General features: G+C 47.8%; 1 protein-coding gene and 1 long non-coding RNA gene across 4 annotated transcripts in view; one reads left to right on the forward strand and one right to left on the reverse strand.

The window, feature by feature from the left end:
- KLF9 (KLF transcription factor 9) overlaps positions 1–10,154 on the reverse strand; it is a 30,414-nt gene extending 20,260 nt beyond the window's left edge. Inside the window, exon 1 of the mRNA XM_045373129.2 lies at positions 9,061–10,154. Within this exon, the coding sequence (XP_045229064.1) occupies positions 9,061–9,565 (505 nt within the window). The 5' untranslated portion in view covers positions 9,566–10,154. The remainder of the gene's footprint in view (positions 1–9,060) is intronic.
- Positions 10,155–10,388: 234 nt separating this feature from the next.
- LOC102134749 (uncharacterized) overlaps positions 10,389–25,994 on the forward strand; it is a 54,444-nt gene continuing 38,838 nt past the window's right edge. The window contains exon 1 of one of the 3 annotated variants that reach the window (XR_012424785.1): positions 10,389–10,613. This is a non-coding gene — a long non-coding RNA (uncharacterized lncRNA). Of the gene's footprint in view, positions 10,614–17,223; positions 17,318–24,257; positions 24,425–25,994 lie in introns of those variants that run through there. The other 2 variants (XR_010581603.2, XR_006692865.3) reach the window with 2 other exon arrangements.

The following is a 25,994-nucleotide window of genomic DNA, read 5'->3' on the forward strand; positions in this document are numbered from 1 at the left end:
CAGACATATAATAAATGTTAGATATTATCATTATCATCACTATTAGTCACGAAATCCAAGGTGCCTGGTACCAGCATTTTACATAGCTTTTTGCAGGTAAGTCACTCAATAAATAATTTAAGTGAATGAGATGGCCAGGTGCAGTGGCTCACGCCTATAATCCTAACACTTTGGGAGGCTGAGGTGGGCAAATGGCTTGAGCTCAGAAGTTTGAGACCAGCCTGGACAACATAGTGAAACCCAGTCTCTACAAAACATACAAAAATAGGCTGGGCGTGGTGGTGTGCATCTGTGGTCCCAGTTACTTGGGAGGCTGAGGTGGGAGGATTGCTTGAGTGAGGGGCAGGGGGAAGTAGGGGGAGAGTGCAGAGGCAGCGGTGAGCCAAGATCCTTCATGCCATTGCACTCCAGCCTCGGTGACAGAGTAAGACTCAGTCTCAAAACAATAATAATAATAATAATGATAATAATAAATAAGTGAATGAGGCAGTGCTGGACTAATCTGGAATTCTAAACAAAAATTCTAGGAATCAAGGGTTTCCTGGACACTCATATAAATTCTTTATTTTTAATTATAATGGTGTGCTAAATGATTTAAACACCTCGTCTGAATTAAGCCTCATAACAACTTCATAAATATGTAATTACTGAGCTCCATTTTACAGATGAGAAACCTGAGGCTCAGAGAAGGTAAGTGGAGCATGAGTTGTCATAAATAGAATGGTGAAGACAGGATTCAAAAACCCATGTCTGAGGCACCCGAAGGCCTGTGCTCTGACGACTCTGTCTACTGTCTCTGTACTAACGTAAAGACCCCTCACATTCCAGTTCCTCAGTCTTGGCTGTTCAATATGAAATGGGTCAGGCCTTAACTCTTCCTTTCTAACTGCCTGTCTTATCACAGCTCGCTCTCTGGAAGAGAGAGACGGCGAAACCTTTTTTCTCCCTCTATTTCTTTGGGCCAAGATGATCTGTAACTTTGCTCCCAGTTCTAAAATGTCCAAAGAGAGACTTTGGTGTTTTTGTCCCTTGCCTATTCCACTGGTTCCCACTTTGGTTCAAGTCAGGCCCTTTGGGAGGCACTCCCTTCCATAACGACGGAGGCTCAGCTTGGAAAAATGTTCAAACTTCATTGAAGACATAACACCACGGACTGCATTTCAAATCCTTGTCATTAATTTTGTATGGCTTAAGCTCCCGTCTCTTATTTAAATAAATGTCCCCACTTTTTAAAAAGACTCAATCTGGCCAGTTAAGGATTGGTCTTTCTCCTGTTCAAATTCTCCTAGATTCCTTTTTCCTGTTCAAATTTGTGATCATTCTCAGTTTCATTAAAAAATAAACAAATTCGCCGGGCGCGGTGGCTCAAGCCTGTAATCCCAGCACTTTGGGAGGCCGAGGCGGGCGGATCACAAGGTCAGGAGATCGAGACCACAGCGAAACCCCGTCTCTACTAAAAATACAAAAAATTAGCCGGGCGCGGTTGTGGGCGCCTGTAGTCCCAGCTACTCGGGAGGCTGAGGCAGGAGAATGGCGGGAACCCGGGAGGCGGAGCTTGCAGTGAGCCGAGATCGCGCCACTGCACTCCAGCCTGGGCAACAGCGTGAGACTCCGTCTCAAAAAAAAATAAATAAATAAATAAAAATAAACAAATTCAAAGGCCCAGTAGCAGCAGCTCTGGCTTAGATCGTGAGCAAACTGGTTCTCTCAGCTCTAGAACCTTTAGATTTCAGATCCAGATTCTTCAATTCTCATCTCAGGATTCTGAAGTCAATTATGCCACACTAGAAACTGAGATTAAAAGAGAAGCCTTCGGGCACACCATCAAAAAGGCTTTGGACACACACAGCAATGAATGCCCTGGGAAGGTATCACGTATTTAAAAAAAAAAATTGGGTGCATCTCACTCCTTCAGTGGGGATCACATTCTTATGAATAATAATGTTAGTCCTATTATTTGCTGAGGGGACTGCTTGAGGCTGGGATAAAACAAATGTTTACTTGTGGCCTTAATGCATCAAAAAGGTATTAAAGTTTCAGGAGGATTCCAGGTAGGCAGTGGTAGGAAACCTCTCAGCAGCTCTGCCTTGGACTGTTTCAGAGAGTGCTGCTCCCATAAAAAGGGCATAGGCCACCCCACCTAACTCCACCTCTGCCCTTTCACTTGGTTAATTCCATGAAGCAGCTCTTTAAGGTGAAAAAGAAAAATGTTAACCATAGACTGAAGTCCCAGGAGAGCAAGGGGGGAAAAGAATTCAAATGAAAGTACTGCAAAGAATTCAAAAGGAAGGAAAAATTTCTAGGCACCCAGAGAGCCAAGCTTGAAGCTAGGGGCTTTAGCATGTTCTGCTGACAAATGCTTCCAACTGTCTAGTACCCTCATGAGCTGGTGAGGCTCTGGGAGATTACACAGTATGACCACTCCCATGCTAGTCAAGGCAGAGAGGTGGCTTTTGAACCCTGGTAGTGTGCTTCGAAGCCCTCCAAGTCCCCCCAAAACGTTTCAAGAGAATAATCCCCATCTCTCTGAGAGAGGGTGGGGATGTGCTTTCTTAAAGACAAAATGATGGATGTGATGACCTCCCAAGGTCACTTCCAACCTCTAAGTGCTATTCTTTTGATACTAACAACTGCTGCCACCAAGTGCTCTGAGTTAAGCCTAGGCCTGTGACTAACTTCCAACAAAAAGTGGGGCGGAGAGAGAGCCAGGATTGCTCAAAGACCACTGAAAGAGGATCTCACTTCTCTCCCTTTTTAACCATCTGTGGGGTTTTTTTCTTCGTCTTCCTTTTGCCCCTCCTTTCTGCGTGTGTTGCATAGAAACAGAAAGTGCCTTTGTACCAATTACTAGGCACTAATTTACGCTCTTCAGTGGGCGCTGGGCTTGCTGGAGAAACATTAGGAAAAGGTGGGAGGGTCGGATGTGGGGGAGGATTCTAGCAGTGGAGGAAGGAATGGCATGCTACAAGCTTTTTCTCCAAGCCTGAGAACAGCCAAGGGGAAAGAGAGAGAGAGAAAAAAAAAAAAAGAACACGGAAGATTTGGAAGTCAAGACTAACAAATGCGACAAAGCTTTTTTTTTTTTTTTTTAAATGAAGAATGGTAATGATCATAAGTCATTCAGAAATCAAACTGATGGGATAGAAAGCAGGCTCCAACTAGAGCATGTCAGATTGTTTTAGGGGCTTCTGAAAGAGTGAAGACCGGGAAATCATCCGCCCACTTTTCTTCTCAATGAACTTATTAAGGAAAACCATTGTCAGTCATTTTCCCAATATGTCATATGATGTTTCTCCCTGGGAAGTTCAATCTGGGAATTTCCCACAGATGTTGCAGAATGACTAGTCCTTGGGATAAGCGTCAACAATTGAGACAGGAATGTAAATCTGACCCTCATGTTCAGAATCCAAGAATTCATTTCCCTCAGCTTACATCTTTGTGTCTGAAGGTAATGGGGTGTCACCATTCAAGCGGCACTGTATTTACTCTGGTATCTCCCTCTGTCACGCAGGAACCCACTTATATCCTTGCCCTCTCTCTTCTTACCACCCACAGAAGATGTGAGAGGAAAATCAAGGGAAACAGTGTGCGTACTCTGTAATCTGACCCCACTTGTGTTTTCTATTGTGAAACAGTAATCTTGCCAGCAGAAGATTCTCAGAGGCTCCCTGACTTTGTTTTTGCTAGGGCAGATAGATGGAGGATGACACAGGACACGCAGGAAATGAGGGAAGAAAGGCAACCGGTGGCTCCTACCTTGCCACTAGCAATAAGAACTGTAGGGTCCTGACAGCCTACAGCCCCAGGGTCAGATTTCTGCAGAAAGCTCGGGCTGAAGAATATATTCAAGGGAGTTTTAGCCTCTTGTCTAAAACCCAGAAGCAAACCCTATAGCAAACCCTTGCAGCCTTAGAAACCCATCTTCTATAGCTAGAAGCTATGTGTATGCAGCCTTTTGCATAGCTTGTTACTCTTACCTAACAGGATACTTGATATCACTCCTATTGCTGAGTGGGGTGGGGCAGTATCATCTCCCAGGGGGCAAAAATTGGTTCTGTGACAGGTGAAAAAAGTCTTAGCTATTACAACGATTTGTCGCTTTCAGAAAGGGGCATAGTCCATAAACAGCTCAAGTGTATCTGTGGAATTAAAATGTAATGGGGGAGGCCAGGCACAGTGGCTCACGCCTGTAAGCCCAGAACTTTGGGAGGCCGAGGTGAGCAGATCACTTGAAGTCAGGAGTTCGAGACTAGCCTGGCCAACATGGTGAAACCCTGTCTCTACTAAAAATGCAAAAAATTAGTCGGGTGTGGTGGCACACACCCATAATCCCAGTTACTCTGGAGGCTGAGGCAGGAGAATCAGTAATGGAGGGGTCAATTATGGGAAAAGGGTAGAGAAACGGTTACCTGTGCAAGCCCCACTCAGGCCTAGTTGTAAATCTATGTTGGATGAAGCAAGTTGGGTTATGAAATGCCATTCCACATCACTTTGGGGAGCCCTCTGGAAAGAAAAATGGGGTAGAGATAATGTGTCCCTAAGGATCCAGGCACAGGGCTTCCATTCTACTAACGAAGAGAAGAAATGGCGGTAAGGGCTGGGCAGGGCCTACTTAATGGGCAGCCAAGCAAGCTAAGGCTCCCTAGTCTAGGGCAAAGCCGTGCCCTGTCTCTAAGGCCCCACCTCCCAGGCAATGAAGGTGAGTTTTTCCTCATACCTCTGATGACATCAGACTCTCCTTGACCAAACAGTTGACTCCAAAGCCTTTTACAGTAATTAAGGGAGAAGAGTGCAAGAAGCTCAGGGCAACCTCATGCCTTTAAGCAAATTCCCACCTAAGTTAGAGTTAGCCAGTGATGAACATTCCTAGAGGGGCCAAAAAAATCTGTTTTCCATATTGGAGGACAACTTCTACTAACAGAGGCTGTCCAGGTCCCTCACACCAAGTATGCCAAGGATCCCAAGAATGTGTTCGAAGAGGCTAAGGAGAAGCACAAGCCGCCACTCGGGGCTTTTGTAGCTCCCATCTCTCCTGGTTTTTTATATGAGCCTCTTTTTGCACTATATATATATATACACACACACACACACACACACGGAATATATATACACAAAAATATTTTTTCATAGAACTCGGGTGTGATGTTGGAATTTGGGGTTTTCTCATCTTCAGAATCCTATAATCAGTGTTATCAAACTCAACCCATTGTCAACACTTGGCGATAGCTGACTTAAGTCCCTCCAAAAAGAGAATAAGATGGCACCTGGCATAGAAACAAGGCCTAAGGTTTCTATCATCCGGATATCAACCCAGCATGATTCAACATCAGCCTGTTCTGATGACTTCTGAGCTGGAATTAGAATGTAGTCGTTTCCTTCTCCAAATGATAACACTGCCTTTACCACCCACCCCCCAAAATCTGCCCATACTCTATGTGAAGGGTATGCGCAAAGTCAGGAGACTTAGGATAAACTTCATGTTAATTACATTTTCAAATAATATGCTTGATATATTTTCACATAAAATACTCCAATAGTTCTAAAATTAATCTGAAACAGTACAAATACATCATAAAGTGTCCAAAAAGTCTAGAAACAGGAAAAACAGTATATTTGTTGCATCTTTTTTTCTTTAGATTAACAATGGATCCACTGCTTAAACTTTAGAGGTATGTCACCGGAAAAGATCTGGTCTGGTTGAAGAAAAACAAACTGAACACACTATTCGAAAATGTAAATTAACATACTGCTTAAAAATAAGTTTATCTGCCGGGCGTAGTGGCTCACGCCCATAATCCCAGCACTTTGGGAGGCTGAGGCGGGCGGATCACAAGATCAGAAGATCGAGACCTTCCTGGCTAACACGGTGAAACCCCGTCTCTATTAAAAATATAAAAAAATTAGCCGGGCGGGCGTGGTGGCGGGCGCCTGTAGTCCCAGCTACTCAGGAGGCTGAGGCAGGAGAATGGCGTAACCCGGGAGCCGGACCTTGCAGTGAGCCAAGATCCCACGGCTGCACTCCAGCCTGGGCAACAGGGCGACGCTCCGTCTCAAAAAGAAAACAACAACAACAACAAAAAACAAGTTTATCCAGTGTTTCCTGATGTTTGAGGTGAAGTTCTGTATATTATACACAAACTACAGGACCCAGCATTTCTCAAGGGGCTACTGTGTGTGGAACCCTACTAGGTGCTTTACAGATGTTATCTTTGCACAAGAACCTGTGACTTGAGGACAGTAGCCCTATCTTGTGGATTAAGAAAGTGAGGCTTAAACAAAGCAGAGGTTGCAAACTTAAAGGCTAAAAGACATCATGTAAATTATTAAAATACGAGGTACTGCCCCCATATCATGATCAGTTCAAGCCAATTGTTGCTAGGCTGGAATTCAGGCCCAGTTTTGCCAGATCTTTTGATTTTTCCAGATAAGTCAGAAATCTGGACTCATGCCATAATCCTCTGATTTTTAGATGTTGGTAACTAATTAAATTTTTATAAACCCTGTGTTGGCCAAGCCAAACAAATCTGCAAAGCAAATTCAGCAGCAAGCCTCCAGTTTGCAAACTCTGAATTAAAGTAACTTGCTTATGGTCTCAAACGAGAACACAATAGGACAAATCAGAACCCAGCTCAGTCGGCTTCAACTGTGTCTTTCCTCCCAGCACACTACAGAAGTAGCAGCACTGAATTAGAAGAAAATCTGTTTGAATGATTCAACTTCTAAAGCTGGTGTAGAAGTGGTCTATGGAAGTGGCAGCTGTATGTGTCTCTATAAGGAAGTGAGCAAGCTGGAGGGTTTCTTACAGGAATGTTAGCAGCACTGAACAAGGGGGTGTGGCAGGGAGTTCAGCTCTTAAAATCTTCACAGAATGCAGACATTCCAAATGCCATCTCTGCCCACCTTCTTGATTTAACACCAGCAGAAAGAAAATTAGGAAAGCTCCTTACCCTACCCTAAAGTCAATTTAAATTGAAGTTGTATCTGAAACTTCCAAATGCATGAGACCTCCAAGTCTCTTATTTAAAGTAACCTTAACACATACCTCCTCTAGCAGGAAGACACTTCTGACAATATTAACCCAGGCTGAGGTTTTGTTCAACCATTCACTAAGATTAGAGATCCCCAAAACACAGACACCTGCAATCACCATATCCCCTAGGTTCAAAGGACTGTAGCACTTAAAGCTGAATGAACATCTCACTTCGTTTTCCACTCCTGACTGGGAAAAAGGTTCTCCTGAAACAGCTGAGCCGAATGACTTGCCTTATGGAGAATTAAGGAGCAGCACGCATGCACGCACACATAAGCAGCCATTTCTATAAATGCCTGAGAAAAATCACTCAGCCGAATGGCCCAGAACGCTGGAAACCCTATTCCTGAGTCGGACAGACTCTGGCAGCTCACAGAGGCACTGCAGGCCTCCCTGGCTGCACGACTGGGCAGCGCCCTGAAGGAGAAAATGTCTTTGCTCAAGGTGGCAGTGGGTGCCGATGGGAACAACCGAACTCGGGGAACATGGCTGACACAGCCAGGCCCGCCCAGCAGCTGTTGGTGAGTAACATCCTCCGGTTAATACACCCCTACTTCACCCCCAGAGCCACACTAAAGGTCACATCCCCCAACACAGGCACATGCCTTTCAGCAACCTTACAGACACAAACCTTAAAACGTGCTGCTTTATGGCAACCTAGATGATGACCCCAAACAGAACCTGATTTTGCATTAACCATGGAGGAAATTCAGTCTGATTCCGGTGCCAGCAGCCACCTCCACAAGAAGAAGTTTCCAAAGGAAATGGAATGAGAAGCAGTTACGTGACCTTTCTTTTAAAAAGGAAAGCAAAACAAAACAAAAAACCCCAATCAAGTATCATTTTTTTTTTCCGTGTATCATTTTTAAACCACAGGCCCAAGACCTCATCTTAAAAGTATCGAAGTATTACACCAAAAAATGACAACACTTTTCCAACTAACTCCAACAATACCCCCTCAAACACGGTGTCACAGGACAGAAGCAAAAGGCTTATCTGAGAGGACCAAGCCCCGCTACCTCGTCTGAATAGCGTTTGTGAGAGAAGCGTTCGGAAGATGGTCAGACAGCATATCCAAATGTGAATGCTTTCCAACTTTCACCGTGCATGTTAGACACAACCAAGAGAACTGGATGACCCAGGTCCCTGCAAGTCTCCAACGCCCATTTTAAAAGGCAGATAGATGTCTTTCTGGCCACATTCTTGTCCGGCCCTTCCTCTCATCCTCCCTGGGAGGAACTATTCCCTGAGGCCTCCAGAACCGCCCAACATTCATTACCAAGGTTGACCTCCGGCAAGGACCACACCTCCCTGCAAACCGCCTGATTCAGGGGTGGAGGGTGCGACCTAAGTCACATGGCCAAAAAAAAAAAAAAAAAAAAAAACTCAGCTCTGAAATCTGGCTCATTAGGAAGGCTAATGAGTGAAGTTAACCACCATTACTTGATCAAACTCCTCTGCTGCCTGAAGCAGGGTTATTTTAAACCTCTCGGGGGACTCCTGGCCAAATTTAAAACCACCTTGGCAAGCCCAGAAAAGTAGCAGGCATCCAGCTAAATGAGTCCTTAGTCATCCCTAAAAGGCTCGAAGTAAAGTGCGCCGCGTCCCCCCTCGGTTTCAACCACTTCTCTGCAACCCGACAAGGGAATTAAATAAAAGATACGCCATCTGACTTCCCCGCTGCCAGCGTCTTTCCCAGGTGGGGTGGCCCCACCGTCGCGGGGTGCGGGAGTCCCGGGGGCGGGGCGGGACAGGGGAGGGGCGGACACCACTCCCCGCGAAGCCACGCACCGCACTCGCTCTGCCCGCCAGTTTAAGGCTCTCCGTGGCTCCCGAAGGCCGGGGACAATTAAGGAGAGAGTGAGCTTTCCGCCAATGCACATTTAAATTATTTAAAGAGTTAAACCGCATCTTATCCAACATGTTTGCACCCTTTCGGCCGAGTGCAGTGTCCCGAATGCCCAGGAACACTGCCTTGGCCAAAGGTTAACTAACCCCAGAGCTCCGGGGGAGAGGGCGACGCCGCTAACCTGTATGCACTCTGTAATGGGCTTTGAGATGGGAGGATTTTCCATAGACTTTCCCACAGCCACTGTAGGGGCACTTGTGCCTCTTTTCGGAGGCGTGTTTCCCCTTCGCAGCCACTCCAGGGTGGAGGAGGGAGAGCGGGCTGGGCGCGCTGCCAGGATCCTGTCTCTCCTCCGGGCTGTGGGAAGGACTCGACCCAGATTCGGTGGTCACGTCGCTGTCGGATCCCATATCCTCATCTGGACTCTCCAGACTGTCGCTGCACACGGAGGGGGTCTGGATGGGTCGGTACTTGTTCAGGTCCAACAAGCTCTTGGCGATGGTGACCAGCGTGCAGTAATCCTTCCAGGTGTCCCCCGGGTCACCGTGCTCCTTGGTCACCTCGCGCTCAGGTAGTCGCAGCCGGTCGGCGTCCGGAGCGCCCCCATGCTCCGGCACCGCAGCGCGGTTCGAAATGGAAACCAGACACTGGGCAGCCACGAAGTCCATGTAGGCGGCCGCGGACATGGTGCGGGCGACGGCAGCCCAGGCGGCGCGGCCAAACTTGGCGGTGGCTGCGGAGGTTCGGCTCGCCCTGCCCTGGCCTCGGACGACGAGCGCGGCGCGGCGCGGCACGGCGCGGCGGCCAAGGGGGCGGAGGCGCGGGGCGCTTCCGACTCGCAGGAGCGCCGAGGCGACCTCAGCCCCTCATCTTTACGTAACCGGCAGCGCCTCCGCACGCAGCATCCACGGCCCCGGGCTCCGCCGCGCCGCCGCCTCTAGCCGCCGCCCCTGCCCCGCGCGGGCCGCGATCCCCCGACGGGCGCGCCGGCCCCTCTGAGCCGGCTCCCTTGGAAAGATGCCACACGTGGCGGTCGCAAGTTTATTCGACTGAAAACGCCCCCGAGGCGCTGGGAGAGGAAACTGCAAGAGAGGTGCACGCCCTCGGCCGCCTCTCCGTCGAGCCAAAGCCCCAGGACATTCACCCGATCACCCCGACGCGGGTGGCGAGGGCCCCGCCGAGCGCCAGGTCTAAGAGACACTTTTTCCCGAGTCCACGGACGGCTTCTGAGCCCCTGCTCCGGCCGGTCCGCACCGTTCCGGCATTCTCTTGCTCAGTAACAATTTCGCAGAATCCCATCACGTCACAAACCAAACCCCCTCCAATTGGCCAGTGGGGAGGGTGATTCAACTCTGTTTACTTTCTCCCCCTGCCAGTCAGAACGGCCTTTCAGTGGAGAGGTGCGTCTAGAACTGAGGCGTGCGGCCAATCCGACTGTTCCGTTTCACTGCCTCGTGCTACCCCTACAGCCTCGAACACTGACATTTAAAAGGGTAACAGCTGGGAGGCAGGGAAGGAGCAGCCGCACACTTTCGGAGTGCCTCGCGGTCCCGTGGTCGGTCCGGGCCTCCTGGCTCACGTTCCAGCTTGCGGAGCTCTGGGACACATCTTCCCTAGTCAGTTGCGCTCGTTCCTATGGCAAAAGAGAACTTCAGCTTCGGTTTTCCAGCTCCCAAACAGTTAAGTGACTTCCTGCAAACGCTACAGTCCCAGCAACCAGCCTTCCAATCAAAAGTAAGTTGGTTGATGTCACTGGCATTGGCTCGGCCAATCAGAAGGGCGTTCCGAAAGCAAGCGCTCGATACTTGTAAACGCGAAGAGCTGTAGTGAAACTGGACACATCTTTGTATTTTGTGTTGCTGGTAGTAAATTTGAGTTATGGATGAGAGGACAGGGGCGATGAATAAACGCAGTATGAGTCTATAATTTTAAAAACCCCATTATGTCAGGATAAGTCCAAGAATAAACACAAATGAGTAAGAATTCGTTTCGTTATATATTTTTTTGGATGCAGCGTACTTTGGGGGCAGATGTTTAAAAATTCTTCCATCCAATACATTAACTATGACCAATTCATCTTAAAAAAGCAGTGCTAACAAAAGTTCTGGTTTTACAGCATAGCCTTTTTACTCCCTGAAATTCTTCCACTGAAACATCCCATCTTTGCTTGTCCTATCTCTTAATTCCTCTACTTCTCCGGTGCAGTTTAGTCTAAATAAATTCTTTTTGCTTTATTTGGAAGCTATTTTTAACCCACTTTCAGATAAATGGAGACAAAAACCATTAACTTGTGTAACTTTTAATAAAAACCCACCATTCTTAGCTCTTTTTCTTTCCAGAGCCCCTGCTTGGTTTTTAGGACATGTTTCTCTTCCCTCACTTCACAAATGTGGAGACTGAGATACAGAAAAGTGACTTATTTATCTTATTAGACAGATAATGACAGAACTCAATAGAAACCACGAGTCTCCTGATTTCTAGCTCTTTGTGATTGCAACTAAGCCCTTTTGGTTTTGTGAAATATTAACTGTGCGGAACAGATTTTTAGGGACTGGAACAAGTCGGAGATCCTTAGCCATGAAATATTGTGGCATTACTTGGTCAGCAATTAGTATGGGTCTTGGAGTCTGATTAACTTGGTTTACCCCTCCTCTGAATTAATGATGTGGTTGTTTTCCATCTTGATAGCTAGGAAAGAATATAGGGCTAGGTTTTTTTTATTTTTTATTTTATTTTATTTTTTTTTTGAGACTTGAGTCTCACTCTGTCGCCCAGACTGGAGTGCAGTAGCAAGATCTTGGCTCACTGCAAGCTCTGCCTCCCAGGTTCAGGCCATTCTCCTGCCTCAGCCTCCCGAGTAGCTGGGACTACAGGCTCCCGCCACGATGCCCGGCTAACTTTTTTTTTGTATTTTTAGTAGAGATGGGGTTTCACCATGTTAGCCAGGAAGGTCTCGATCTCCTGACCTCGTGATCCGCGCACCTCGGCCTCCCAAAGTGCTGAGATTACAGGCGTGAGCCACTGCGCCCGGCCTCTAGGGCTAGTTCTTTTTGCAAGAGGCATACTGTCAGCACAACTGATTAAAAATAATTCACTTTCGTGAATGTGAGAGGTACCTGATTCTGTGTGATGCGGATTCAGTGAGTTCCCACCCTGACCTCCACTGGCTATTAACCTTTGTTAAGAGAAAGTTACACCAGGTTCTGGTCTCTAAGGGAAGGGTCTCAAATTGACTCTACCAGTTTGATGTCTACAGTAGTTTCTTTTGACTTTGTTTTTAAAGTGGTACATCAAAAAAAAAAAGAAAAGAAAAGAAAAGAAAATTTAAAAAGAAAGTTAGCCAGGCGTGGTGGCTCGCACCTGTAGTCCCAGCTACTCAGGAGGCTGAGGCTGAAGGACTGCATCAGCCTAGGTCAAGGCTGCAGTGATCCCTGATCACACCACTGTAGTCCAGCCTGGGCAGCAGAGCAAGGCCCTGTTTTTCTTAAAAAAAAAAAAAATAATAAATAAAAATAAAAAAAATAATAATGATGATAATTAAGGGTGGCTCAGGTAAGTAAGAGTATAATACATTCTAATTAAAAAAAACCAAAAAACCTGATGAGACCAGTTCAATAAAAGTGCACACCTTAAATAAAGAAAACAACAAAAAAATATTAAAGTGGTACAGGGAAGATATTGCAGTAGGTGACTGCAGGTGGAAGAAAGGTATAGATGGGGAATACTGGGCAACCAAGAATATCATCACCATCAGCATCATTATCACTGACCCCTTTCGTGGAGGGCTTACTATGTGTCAGGCCCTGTACCAAGCACCTTGCATGCACCCTTACAACAGCCCTGTAAGGTAGCTATACAGTGTATAAAAAACTCCAAGCCATCTTGGAGTTCTTGCATTTTTAGAACTTAATCTCTTAATTTTAGAAAAGAATGCACTGAAGCCCAGGGGAGTTTGCCTACTTCATGATTTTTCTGGGACAAATTTTGTCCCGTAGGATACATGATCGCTTAGAAATTGCACCTTTGCCTGCCTCCTTAAGGCCCAGTGCACATAACAGCGGGATCTCTCCAGGATCCCTATGATCATGGCCTGTACAACCCCTCAGACTGGCATTTTAACTGGGATTGTACGGGTGAAACAGACTGCTCAGACCTGGACATCTATAGATAGCCCTAGGACCACCATCATCATTATTCCAGAATAGAGGAAAAGTCTGTATCTTTCCTTGAAGATTATATAATCCAGGAATTTGAATACATCAATCACTTTAGGTTTTTTAAAAATATAAACTTTTCCTTTCCTTACTCCTTGCCAGCTTTTCTTTAATTCACTTTACTTTCACTTTGTTTGAACTGGACATAAACACTGAATTCTCCAAACTCACTCATTTCAGAATTATAAAAGAAAGTAATAAAAGAAAACTGAGATTTCATCCACATGAATTTCTCACACATTTACAAACATAACTGCTGCTTGACTTGATTTAGAATTATCTTTTTAAACCCAGCAATTCTAGAACTGTAGAATGCTTTCTCTTTTTTCTCCTTTTCCACTCATTCATTCTCCAGTATTTATGTTCCTGGCAATGAGCTGGGCATGCGGGAATACAGAAATGAAAAGAGACTCTGTCCTCCATGAAGTTTATATGTTAAAAACATATATATAAAATAACATATCAGCAAATAATAATTTCTATGTCAGGATTTTTTTTCTTGTATTTTCAACAGTGAAGTTTCCTTGAGGGTGTTGGAATGTGTTTTATAATAGTTTTACGATTAAAACCCAGCTTGGGCTGTTTTGCCAGCATGTGGTTGTCCCAATTAAATGTTGGCAAAATAAACGATCCCAAATTAATATGAATCATTCCCAATTAAAATAATATATCACTGAAGTATATATTATGCCACATAGATGTAAGAGCTCTGTTTTCCCCCAAGTTAGTCTTTATAAATACACATTTTCAAATCCACACAAACCAACCGGAAGGAGCATGAAAATTCAGACTGTAAGTGTGCTTCTAGTTTATGCTTTCCTCTCTAAATTCTGCCTAACAATTTGCTTTACTATCCAAGTTCTCAAAACAATGGCTTATGTGCCTGTAGCCAGAATATATAAGCCTTGTTTTCTGTGCATCCTAAAATAATTACAGTATTATCATTATTAGCTCTAATAAGCAGTAGTGCCTACAGTCAGCTGTTTCTTTCAGGGTTGTAGACCACTGTGAGGAACTGGCCTCTGGGTCTGAGATAAACTCTGTAACCTCAGGCAACCTCTAGGAGCTATTTCCTTATCTGTAAATCGATGGGATTAGATTAATACATCTCCAGTAGTTCCTCCCAAACTCCAAACACCTCAAGGAATCTAAAGAAAAAAAAAAACCTAGAGAAAAAAACTGGAGCAAGACTTGGGTTCTTTAAATACCATCTCATCTGCTGTACATCTAGAAATACTGCTCTTTATGGCAGTGAAGGTCAGAAAACCTTAAATCAACATTTAATGGATAGCAGACACAAATATAAATGTTCAAAATCCCTTCCTTAATTTTATGGTCTCGATTTTTCTTTCTTCAAGCTGGTTCGTAGAAAGTGGAATGGAGGTTCAAATAACCTATTCTTTTTCCCTGGCAAATTTTATTATATATTTATTTATTTATTTATTTTTGAGAGACAGTCTCGCTCTGTCGTCCAGGCTGGTGTGCAATGGCACAATCTCGGCTCACTGCAACAAACCCCGCCTCCCGGGTTCAAGCGATTCTCCTGCCTCAGCCTCCCCAGTAACTGGGATTACAGGCATGCACCACAATGCCCGGCTAATTTTTGTATTTTTGGTAGAGATGGGATTTCGCCATGTTGGCCAGGCCGGTCTCGAACTCCTGACCTCAGGTGATCCGCCCGCCTCGGCCGCCCAAAGCGCTGGAATTACAGGCGTGAGCCACCGCGCCTGGCCCAAGGTAAATTTTTCACCCTAGAGGGGAGTAAGGTATTTCCTGGCATATGCATCACAGATTCCCAGGCCCCTCCCCTGGAGATTTTTATTCAAACTGTGCCCCAAGGCAGGGTTTCCCCACCTTGCAGGGTGGAGCTAATCACCTGGCGCTCGATTTAAAATACAGATTGCCGGGTGTCACCCCTGCTCAAGGACCAGGGAAGTTCAGGCTAAAATCACACTCTGTAGGTATTGGGTTCTGCCAATTCTGGCTTTTCTCACTCATTCCTGCTGGGAAACGTGGACCGTGCCGGGCAGAACTGCCAGCCTCCAGGCGGGAAGGAAGGAGGAGAACAGATGGCCCACTGGGGGTAGAGGATCACGTGTTGGACCTCATTCTGGGCTTGATCCAGACCTCTCCCTTTCAGGGCCCAGCCCCTCCGGCTCCAGCGACCCCACCTAGGCACACGGAACATATGTGGAGGAAACCAGTGTTCATTTTGGTGAAAGAAGGGGAATTAGGGAAGCAGACGAGCTTGAGGAGGGGAGAGGCGGGGCTAAAGGGATAAGGCTTCCAACAATGGCGATGTTCCTGGATTTTGAAATACAATCAGGTAAAGCCCGATCTGGTGGAACGCCCGTGGCCATAATGACAGTTAACACCCCAGGGGCTAGAGGGGGAAGGGAGCTCAGGCAAGCGCGAAAACTTGCACGCCGCCCTACTTTGCTCCTGCCCCACTTAGCAGCCTTCCGCAAAACTCCAGCCCTCCTCTGCAGCGCAGAAAGGCCGCCCGTTCATGCATATGCAGGAGGATAAGTTTAGCTCGCAGCCCCCCGCGCTCCGACCGGCCCAGCGCGGCAGTCGGTGAATCACCCGCGCTCGGGGGCGGGCGCTCGGCTCCGGCCGCGGACTGGCGGGCGACTCAGCCACTCGCGGACCGCGCGGCCCGGCCTGGCATCGCCCTTTTAAAAAGTCTTCCGCAGGCGGCCGCCGCCGCAGCAGCCTGAGGAGGCGAGTTCATCTGAGGACAGTCCCAGTTCTCAGAAATCCCTTCCCTGCTGGAACATCAAGCTCCCTTTACTGCAGTTGAACAAACTGCCCTAGATTGGGGGACAAGGAACCCGCCCCAAACTCGTGCAAGGAGCTCCGGGCGCCCACGCCCACGTGAGCTAACCTTGAAATTAGCCCCTGCACCCGGGAGCGCGGGGCTGGGAGTGGGTGGGGACCCGGGGGGAGCCCCGTGCGGCCCGGGCCCTTGCTTTGCGCTCTCCGCGTGCACGTACCGCCCCCGCCACTCTGTTTCATAACTCTGGCGGTGTTGCATTTTTTTCTTTTAATCTCCCGGGTAGATGGGTGTGGGGTGAGTGTGTTGGGGAGAGGGCAGGCCACCTTGGCCACCTTCCATCCCCCACGCCCGCGAGGAAGAGGAAAACCTGCCCTGCGGTCCTCCTGGGAACACTGCAGAGTAGGGTGTCGAGATGACATCAGCTTCTAAACATAGCCAGCACCGCACCGCACCCCAACTCCAAGGGCTGCGGGAGTGGGGAGGGAGTGGGGGAGGCGGGTGCTGCTCTCCCCGGGCGGGGCGGGGCGGGCAGGCCGGCCAGGCTGTGCGGGAGGAGATGACTTTGCAGGAATTGTGCTCCCAGAGTTTGCAGGCAGATCTCTCCCGCGATGGCCCGGCCAAGGGGTTAGGAAAGATTCCTGCCATTCCGTGCTCTCCCCTACCCCACAAGAACCACACGCACGCACACACGCACTCTTGGATCGAATGTGCCTTTATTTATAAATCAACTCAGCCCCAGCCGTAGTGCCCAGGTTCGGTCCGGTCCCGGGAGCACCCGCGCCCCGCGTCTGCCTCCAGGATAAGCCTGCGAGGGGGTCGGTGCTGCCCTCCCAGTGAGTCAGATGGGCTGTGTTTCCTGTGGTTGTTGTGGAACAGTTTGTCCTTTTTACTCCCCGCCCCCCCGCCCCGTCTCCACCCCCTTGGTAAATATAGCGCTCACGTTTCATCATCTCTTTGTCCAACGAGTGCCAGACACCCCGGCCCGCGGCCCCCGCCGCCTCCCTCCTCCTCTCCGCGCGGTTACCTCGCATAACCCCGCGCGGGCAGGCACCGGGCAGCAGCTCTCCCCGTGGCCGCGGCCGCGGCCGCGCCCACCCCGCCCCCAGCGCTTCGCGCCGCAGAACACCCCCACCCCATTCTTCTCCCCTCCCCTGCTTGCAGTTCCCCCTTCTGTAGGGCCCCCATGCTCCTGTCCCACCCCCTCTACTCGGCGTCCGGGTGCTGGGTCGAGACGTGTGTGGGTGTTGGGAGGTGGATATCTCTTTTCCGAGCCGTAGGCGTCACCCCTACGCCCAGGCCCAGGCCCAGTGCTGGATCCTGCACTTTCCCAACCTCCCCCTCCCAAGTTACAAGGTTGCCCTCTGTTCCCTTCCCGAGCGCAGGTGACGAGCTGCTGAGACAGTGTCTGATTCACCGACAGCTGAACCAGCTACTGGTACTTGGGGGTGAGCGTTTGCTGAACCGTTTCCCTCCCACCTCCCCCAACCCCCTACCCCGGTGGGGAGTGGGCTGGAGGGTCGGGAGAGGCAAGGTGGATGACAGCCGAGAAGTGCGTGCCTGCGCTTCCCTCTCTCCCTCCTCCTCCCAGTTTCATTTCCACACATACAGCCACCCACCGGGGACCGGAGGCGGCTAGTGTTCTCTGAACGCCGGGAACTGGCTCTCTCTGTGGTCTCCTGTTTACTTCCCTCCTCCTCTTTTCCCCTCCCTTCTCCCCGCCCCCATCTCCCAGCGCTGCTTCCCGCCCAGAGCAGCTGGGAAACCTGCAGCTGAACACTGCAGTCATGGGACTTCCCTGGCCCCGAGCTTTGCCCCAGGTTTGCCCTGTCCTGTCCTGCCTTGCCCTGTGTCCGCTTGTTTGGGGGCACTTCTTCGTCCTGAAAAGGGTCCTGGGGCTCCCTATCCAGGAACGTGGAAGAGGTGACTGCTTCCCTCCTCCTTCCTCTCCTCCTGGCTCCCCTGCCAGCTACCTTCCTGTGGGGGCCCTGCCTGGCTGTCTTTTTTGGCCAGGATTCTGGGCCACCCCCGCGAGTGGCCACCTGTCCAGGGAGAAGTGGTGAGACAGCTAACGGTGTGTAAGAACTCTGCATCCAGGATGCTGCAGAGCTGGCTTCTTTGCCATCAGAGACTGTCCTGTTCGTAACAGGGTGCCCAAAGTTCCCTGCCGACCAAGGTTTTCAGGCATAACCCCAAAACCTGCTCCTAGGGACACACCCTCTCCTTATGGAGTCTGGCAAAACCTTTCCTTTCAAAGCTTGCTTCCCAGCGGGGAAGAATGCAGCCTCTCTCCCTAAGTAAGCTGAATGAACAAAGAACTCCAAGGAGGCCGTGGGGGTTCCAGCTCTGGGTGCTGCCTGCCTGAAGTTCACCCCATTTAAAAACCACCTCTTCACCACCACCCTCTGCTCCACTGCCATGGTTACCAGCTCCCTGTCCTTCCCAGAACAGTGTTGCACAGAGACAGAAACAAACAAGGACATTTACAATGTTCTTTTAAATATCCAAAACACTGCCTTGGTATTTTGGTAGCAGAGAAGAGAGAATAAAAGTCCTGACTGTTTGCTGGTTTCCTTCTGACCCCACGACCCTGGAAAAATCCTTACCCTGGATGGCCTCTCAGCTGCCAAAAGAGGGAAGGAAGCTTGATGAGATACTAGAGAGTGGAATTCAGAACAAACCTTTGGCAGGAGAATTATTCCCCAAGTTAGACTCTTTCTTTCTTCCCCCTCCACCCCAGCTGCTTTGAAGTACCTGCCATCAGACTATACCACCTCCGCTTTGTGGCTGTCATCTGCAGGCTCTCCTGCACTCCTCCTCATTCTCCGAAGATTCTAGCACCTGACTCACAGTCCCCAACCTCCACCCAACTCCTATTAACATTTTTGGTTAATTTAGCATCCCAGTAGATTAATGGCCTATCTGAAACCCTAGTACCTGAACTGCAATCCTTGTTTTCCTCCACCCCACTGTCATGTGGGTATCCTCAATCTTTTCATCACCAAATAACAGCACCACCTCTGACCATCATCCTCTTTCCTGACCAACACCTCTTTCTCTCCCAGCTTATTTGCTCAAATAACCACATTTGAACAATTCTTTGACCTTATTTTGACTTCCAGTCTACTTTTTCACCGTCTGTCATTGGCATTTCATTCTTACATCTCTCCTACCCAGCTTAAGATTTCATGGTCTGTCATTGTATCATTCCTTTGCATGCACCTCCCCCTACTTTCTCATTCCTGGGACCATCTGGCCAAACTCTTGATTCCGTCCAGCTTAACACACTGGACAAAAATGACAGGGCTAACTGTTGTCACTCTAAATTTATGATCATCCATCTCGAGTGGGCTCTCAACACTGTCCGTGTGCATTTCCCTCGTCAGTTTACTTTCCCGCACCCTGAAATGACTACATTGCACCTTCTCTCTTCAAACTTCCAACACTCCTCCCTTCCTCACTCTGAGCTGAGAAACTTGCTGCTTATTTTACTGAGAAAATAAAAGCAATTTGACAAGAACTACCTCCTCTTCCTACCATCATAGCTTCCATCCTACCTACCTCTCCACCCAGAGGCTGCCTTCCCACTTGTCACCTGATACACTGTTCCTGCTCCTGTCTAAGGCAAATCCTCCCATGTGGCACCAGGTTCCCTTCCCCTCTGGGCTATTTAATGACTGTTTCTAAAATGACCCCATCTCTTGCTTATCTAGTTGTTGCTCTATTCTAAATCATTCACTTCAGCACAAAAAAGTGTCCTCCCTCCTGTCTTTCTATGTATACTTGTGTGTGTGTGACGCCTTGACCCCATATCCTCCTGCACTGTTACTCCATTTGCCATCTTCCTTGTATGCAGACATCTCAAAGTTACCTCTATGTACTGTCTGTATGTGCACACCCCTGTTCTCTTTTTATTTTTATCTTTATTTTTGAGATGGAGTCTCACTCTGTCGCTCACGCTGGAGTGCAATGGTGTGATCTCAGCTCACTGCAACCTCCGCCTTCCGGGTTCAAGTGATTCTCCCACCTCAGCCTCCCGAGTAGCTGGGACTACAGGCATGCACCACTACGCCTGGTTAATTTTTATGTTTTTAGTAGAGACGCGGTTTCGTCATATTGGCCAGGCTGGTCTCTAACTCCTGACTTCAGGTAATCCACCCGCCTCAGCTTCCCAAAGTGCTGGGATTACAGGCGTGAGCCACCATGTCCGACCTTCCTGTTCTCCCTTGATCCCGTGCCAGACATTCATTTCTGTCACTGGACTGAAACTGCTCAGGATCACGGATGACCTCCATGATGCCAAATCTATTGGGCAGTTATTTCACTTCACATCACAGCAAAGAAGACTAAGGATTGGACAGTGAACTAGAGGAAAAGAGAGACTATGGTATCCTAGAAGCCAAGAGAAGAAAAGGAAGAGAGGTGGATTCCTTCTTTTTCTTCTTTGCTACTTTCAGTTCTTCTCCTGGCTCTTTTTTTTTTGGACAGAGTTTCACTCTTGTCACCCAGGCTGGAGTGCAGTGGTACAATCTCAGCAGTTCACTGCAACCTCCACCTCCCAGGTTCAAGCGATTCTCCTGCCTCAGCCTCCTGAGTAGCTGGGATTACATGCATGTGCCACCATGCCCGGCTAAGTTTTCTATTTTTGGTAGAGATGGGGTTTCACCACGTTGGTCAGGCCGATCTCGAATTCCTGACTTCAGGTGATCCGCCTGTCTTAGCCTCCCAAAGTGCTGGGATTACAGGCATGAACCACCGCTCCCTGCCTCTCCATGCTGTCTTAAACTCGAGTTGACCTGGAGCCTTGTCCTTGTCTCTCTTCCACATCCATACTCACTCCCCTCGTGGTTTCATGCAGCCTCAAGGCTTTAATACCTTCAAGGCTGGTGCCGTGGCTCACGCCCATAATCCCAACACCTTGGAAGGCCAAGGTGGGAGGATTGCTTTAGCCCTGGAATTTGAGGCTGCCATAATCTATGACTGCACCACTGCATTCCAGCTTGGGTGACAGGCTTTAATACCTTTTACATGCCAGGGATTACCCAATTTTTATCTTCAATTCACACCTCTTTCTTTCTTTTTTTCTTTTCTTTTTTTTTTTTTTGGAGGCTTGCTCTCTCATCCAGGCTGGAGTGCAGTGGCGTGATCTCAGGTCACTGCAACCTCTGCCTCCTGAGTTCAAGAGATTCATGTGTCTTAGCCTCCCAAGTAGCTGGGATAACAGGCACTCAGCACCATTCCCGGCTAATTTTTGTATTTTTAGTAGAGACAAGGTTTTGCCATGTTGGCCAGGCTTGTCTCAAACTCCTGACCTCAAGTGATCCACCTGCCTTGGCCTCCCAAAGTGCTGGGGTTACAGGCATGAGCCACCGTGCCCGGCCCATACCTGTCTCTTGAGCTTCACACATGACCATCCAACTATCTAGTCATCATTTCTACTTGAATATATGATGGGCATCTCCAACTCAACATATTAAAATTGAACTGCCGATAATTCCCTCCCAATGCATGACTCTATTGGCAGCGTTTCCCATGTTAGATAGAGACACTCCTGTGTTCTGGTTGCTCAGGACAAAAACCAATGAGTTATCCTTCATCCCTCTTTTAAATGGATACCTGTAACCCATAGCTAATCATCCATCAAGAACTCCTATTAGTCCTGTGTTCCAAATATCTCCATAAACTGGCCCTTCTCACCTTCTGTCCCTTCCTCTCTTGCCTTGATAACTGCAGGAACCTTCTAGCTGCTCTGCCTGCCTCCACCCTTGACCTTGCTTCTCTTCTCAACACAACTGCTAAGAGCTAAGTGCTCTTCTTAAAATACATGTCAGGTCACAGCACTCTTCTGCTCAAAATACAGCTGTGACTCTAGTCTCACTCAGAGAAATTGCTGCTGTCCTCACAGTGGAGTAAGCCTCCTTGTGAGCCCGAAAGGAGACGTCCTGATCTCCCCTACTGTACTCCATTCCTCACTCCGCTCCAGCCCCACTACCCGCCTTGCTCATCTGAGAACTAACCAGCTGGACTCCTGTCTCATAAGCATTCACAGTGGCTCTTCCTTCTACCTGGAATGCCCTTCTCCAAGATCTCAGCATGGCTCACACCCTGACCTTCGCTGAGCCTTTGCTCACATGTCCCCTCCTAAGAGAGGTCTGTCCTGGTTGGGAGGTACTCCTGGATCTGGAGGTGGATCTCCTTCTCCTGAGTTACATCGGGAAGGTATGGCAGATGGGATGTTCTTAGAAAGGAAGAACTCATCCTTCTTCCCACTATGCCTCTGCAACCAACCCACTGGTCCTCTGCGGCATGCTCCATCCACTTCGTTCACTGTTTCTCTCCATGGCCACCGGAGATGAACTTGCTTTATGCTTAAGTTTAGTCTTCAGTATTACTGGGGACTTCTAGTCCATTTCTCCTTTCAGTTGACCAGCAGTTTAGAGAATGACGAGATTTATTCTTTTCAGTTTAAATCTGGAAAATACTATGTAAATGTAAGACTCAGTGTGTTCTCATGAGGAGGCACTTGCTGAGGAAGTACACAAACCCCAGGGTCAAGCTGCCTGGACTCTAGCATTTCAGTTCTGTCCTACATTAGTTCTGTGAAACTGGGCAAATTACTTAACTGCTTTTAAAGTGTTTTCATCTGAAAGAGGGTAAAAATAGGGCAGAAATACAGTGTTGTTGTGAGTATAAAATGAGATAAATCATATAAAACTCATGGTAGAGTGCCTGGTATTTAATAAACACTGCTTTGGTTTAGATTGCCAGGAAAGCCAAGCTGAAGACAAAGACTTGGGGACAAGTGGTTTATTTGGGAGGTGATCCCAGGAAGCAGGGGTGAGGGAGCAAGAAGAGTGACACAGGGAAGGAAGAAAAGCCAATATTTGGGAGCATTATTTTTTCTTTTATTTCTTTATTTTTGAGATGGATTGTAGCTCTGTCACTGAGGCTGGAGTGCAGTGGCACGATCTCGGCTCACTGCCACCTCCGCCTCCCGGGTTCAAGCAATTCTCATGCGTCAGCCTCCTGAGTAGCTGGGATTACAAGCGTGCCATGCCCAGCTAATTTTTGTATTTTTAGTAGAGATGGTGATCCACCTGCCTCAGCCTCCCAAAGTGCTGGGATTACAGGTGTGAGCCACTGTGACCATCATGAGCATTATTAAAATCTCTGATATAGAAATGCTTCTTAGAATTGCCCATCCCAAGAATGGGAGACAGAGGGATTTGCCCTCCAGCACCGGGCCCTCACTGGTGAAGGGTTGTCCCAGGAGTGTTGTCCCTTGCACTAGCTTCTCATACCTTTGGTGAAGTCCCTGGGGCAGAAAGTACACACTGGAGGAGGGAGTCAGCCAGAAATCTGCACTCTCCCAGCAATCTTTAATGCAGCCATGGCTGAAATTAGAGGTGGGTCAGAGCACATGAAGACACGCAAAGTATCTGTTACAGATGCTTAATATATTGTTTCTATTGTTATTTTAACTGTTAGATGAGATCATTTAATTCAGTATGTCTCATACTTTACTGTGCATAAGAATCACCTGGGGATCTTGTTAAAAATGCAGATTTTGATTCAGTATGTTTGGGGTGGGCCAGAGTTCTACATTTTAACAAGCTCCCATGTGATGCTAATACTAACGGTCATCAGACCACTTTTTAGCAAAGATGTATTTAATTGATGCACATTTATCAACCACCTTCTATGTATCTTTGTTACTGTGCTAGATACTAGTGATAAATGTTGTGAATAATACTAGGCTGATTAATGTCTTCCCAAAGATATCCACATCCTAATCCCCCATCTGTGAATGTCACCTTAGGTAGTAAAAGGAACGTCTCAGATGTAACTAAATTAAGGGTCTTTGTTTTTCAATTTATTTATTTAGAGATGAAGTCTTGCTCTGTCGCTCAGGCTGGAGTGCAGTAGCATGATCTCAGCTCACTGCAACCTCTGTCTCCTGAGTTCAAGTAATTTCCCTGCCTCAGCCTCCTTAGTAGCTGGGATTACAGATGTCCACCACCACGCCCGGCTAATTTTTGTAGTTTTAGTAGGGTCGGGGTTTCGCCATGTTGGCCAGACTGTTCTCAAACTTCTGACCTCAAGTGATCCACCTCCCTTGGCCTCCCTAAGGGCTGGGATTACAGGTGTGAGCCACTGCACCTGGCCCAAATTTTATTTTTAAAGATGGCATGTTGCCCAGGCTGGTCCCAAACTCCTGAGCTGAAGCAATTCTCCCTCCTTGACCTCCTGAAGTGTTGAGATTACAGGTGTGAGCCACTGTACCTGGCTAAATTAAGGGTCTTGAGCTGGAGAGATTATTTTGGCTAATTAGAGTAGGCCTGATGTAATCACAGGATTTTATAAGAAGGAGGTGGGAGGCTGGAGAGAGAGAAGATGCCATACAGCTGGCTCTGAAGATGGAGGACCGCTGTGAGACAAGGAATGAAGGTAGCCTCTGGTAGCATAAAAGGCAAGGAAACAGGCTCACCCAGAGCCTCCAAAAGGAATAAAGCCCTGCAGACACATTTTAGACGTCTGGCTTCTAGAACTGTAAGGTAATATGTTTTTGAGATTTTTAACCCACTAAGTTTGTGGTAAGTTGTGACATAGCTATAGAAGCTAATACGAATGTGAACCAAGTGAGGTCTTTATCAGGATATGTTAGGTAAAACTATGGTCAATGTGTGGGTGAAGACAAAACAATTTTTTTGTTTTTGAGACGGAGTTTTGCTCTTGTTGCCCAGGCTGGAGTGCAATGGTGTGATCTCGGCTCACCAAAACCTTCACCTCCCAGGTTCAAGCGATTCTCCTGCCTCAGCTTCCCGAGTAGCTGGGATTACAGGCAGACACCACCATGCCTGGCTTACTTTTTTTGTATTTTTAGTAGAGCCGGGGTTTCTCCATGATGGTCAGGCTGGTCTCGAAATGCCAACCTCAGGTGATCCACCCACCTTGGTCTCCCAAAGTGCTGGGATTACAGGCATGAGCCACCGCGCCTGACCAACAGAAATTTCTTTAAAATACATATTAACTATTTAAAACCCAAATTATAACATTGTCTTGTGGGGTTTATAACAAATAAATGCGCTATATATCACCATCATAGTATAAAGGATAGGAGAGGGGTAAATGGACGTTTACTGTGATAAATTTTCTTTCTTTTTTTTTTTTTTTTCGAGACAGAGTCTCGCTGTCTCCCAGGTTGGAGTACGGTTGCACGATCTCGGCTCACTGCAAGCTCTGCCTCCCGGGTTCACGCCATTCTCCTGCCTCAGCCTCCTGAGTAGCTGGGACTACAGGTGCCCGCCACCACGCCTGGCTAATTTTTTGTATTTTTAGTAGAGCCAGGGTTTCACCGTATTAGGGTGGTCTCGATCTCCTGACCTCGTGATCCACCCGCCTCGGCCTCCCAAAGTGCTGGAATTACAGGTGTGAGCCACCGTGCCCCACCTACTGTGATAAATTTTCTAAATTGTATATGAATGGTATAATATTAACTTCAAGTGGACATATTGTATGTACAGCAAATTAATGACTACCATGCTATATCTTCCCAAATAGTTCAGTGTGGTAGAAGAGGACATCCGTCCAAATAATTACAACACAGTGTGGTATGTGCAACATGAAAAGTTATACAAAGAGCTCTAGGATTCCAAGGAATCCGTGATTAGCGCCCTTTGTGGGTAGGTAGGTAAAGGCTTCCCAGTAGAAGTTGTATTTGAGCTAAGTTGTGAAGGATGATTAGAAGATGAGAAGAAAGGCATCCCACATTTGGCAAATAGCATGAGCAAAGAAGTGAGAGCAAAATGGTACAGAATGTGTCAGAGCACCAATAGTCATCCAGTTCTACCTCTGGGAGTGGTAGGAACTATAAACCTGTCAAGAAGGGCCTTGTCTTAGTTCGCTTGTGCAGCTATAACAGAATATCACAGACTGGGTAGTTTATAATAGAAATTTGGGCCAGGTGCTCATGCCTGTAATCCTAGCACTTTGGGAGGCCAAGGTGGGCGGATCACTTGAGGTCAGGAGTTTGTGATTAGCCTGAGTAGCATGGTGAAACCTTGTCTCTACTAAAAATACAAAAATGAGGCCGGGCGCAGTGGCTCATGCCTGTAATCCCAGCAC

This window comes from Macaca fascicularis, chromosome 15 (assembly GCF_037993035.2).
Source record: "Macaca fascicularis isolate 582-1 chromosome 15, T2T-MFA8v1.1".
NCBI lineage: Eukaryota > Metazoa > Chordata > Mammalia > Primates > Cercopithecidae > Macaca > Macaca fascicularis.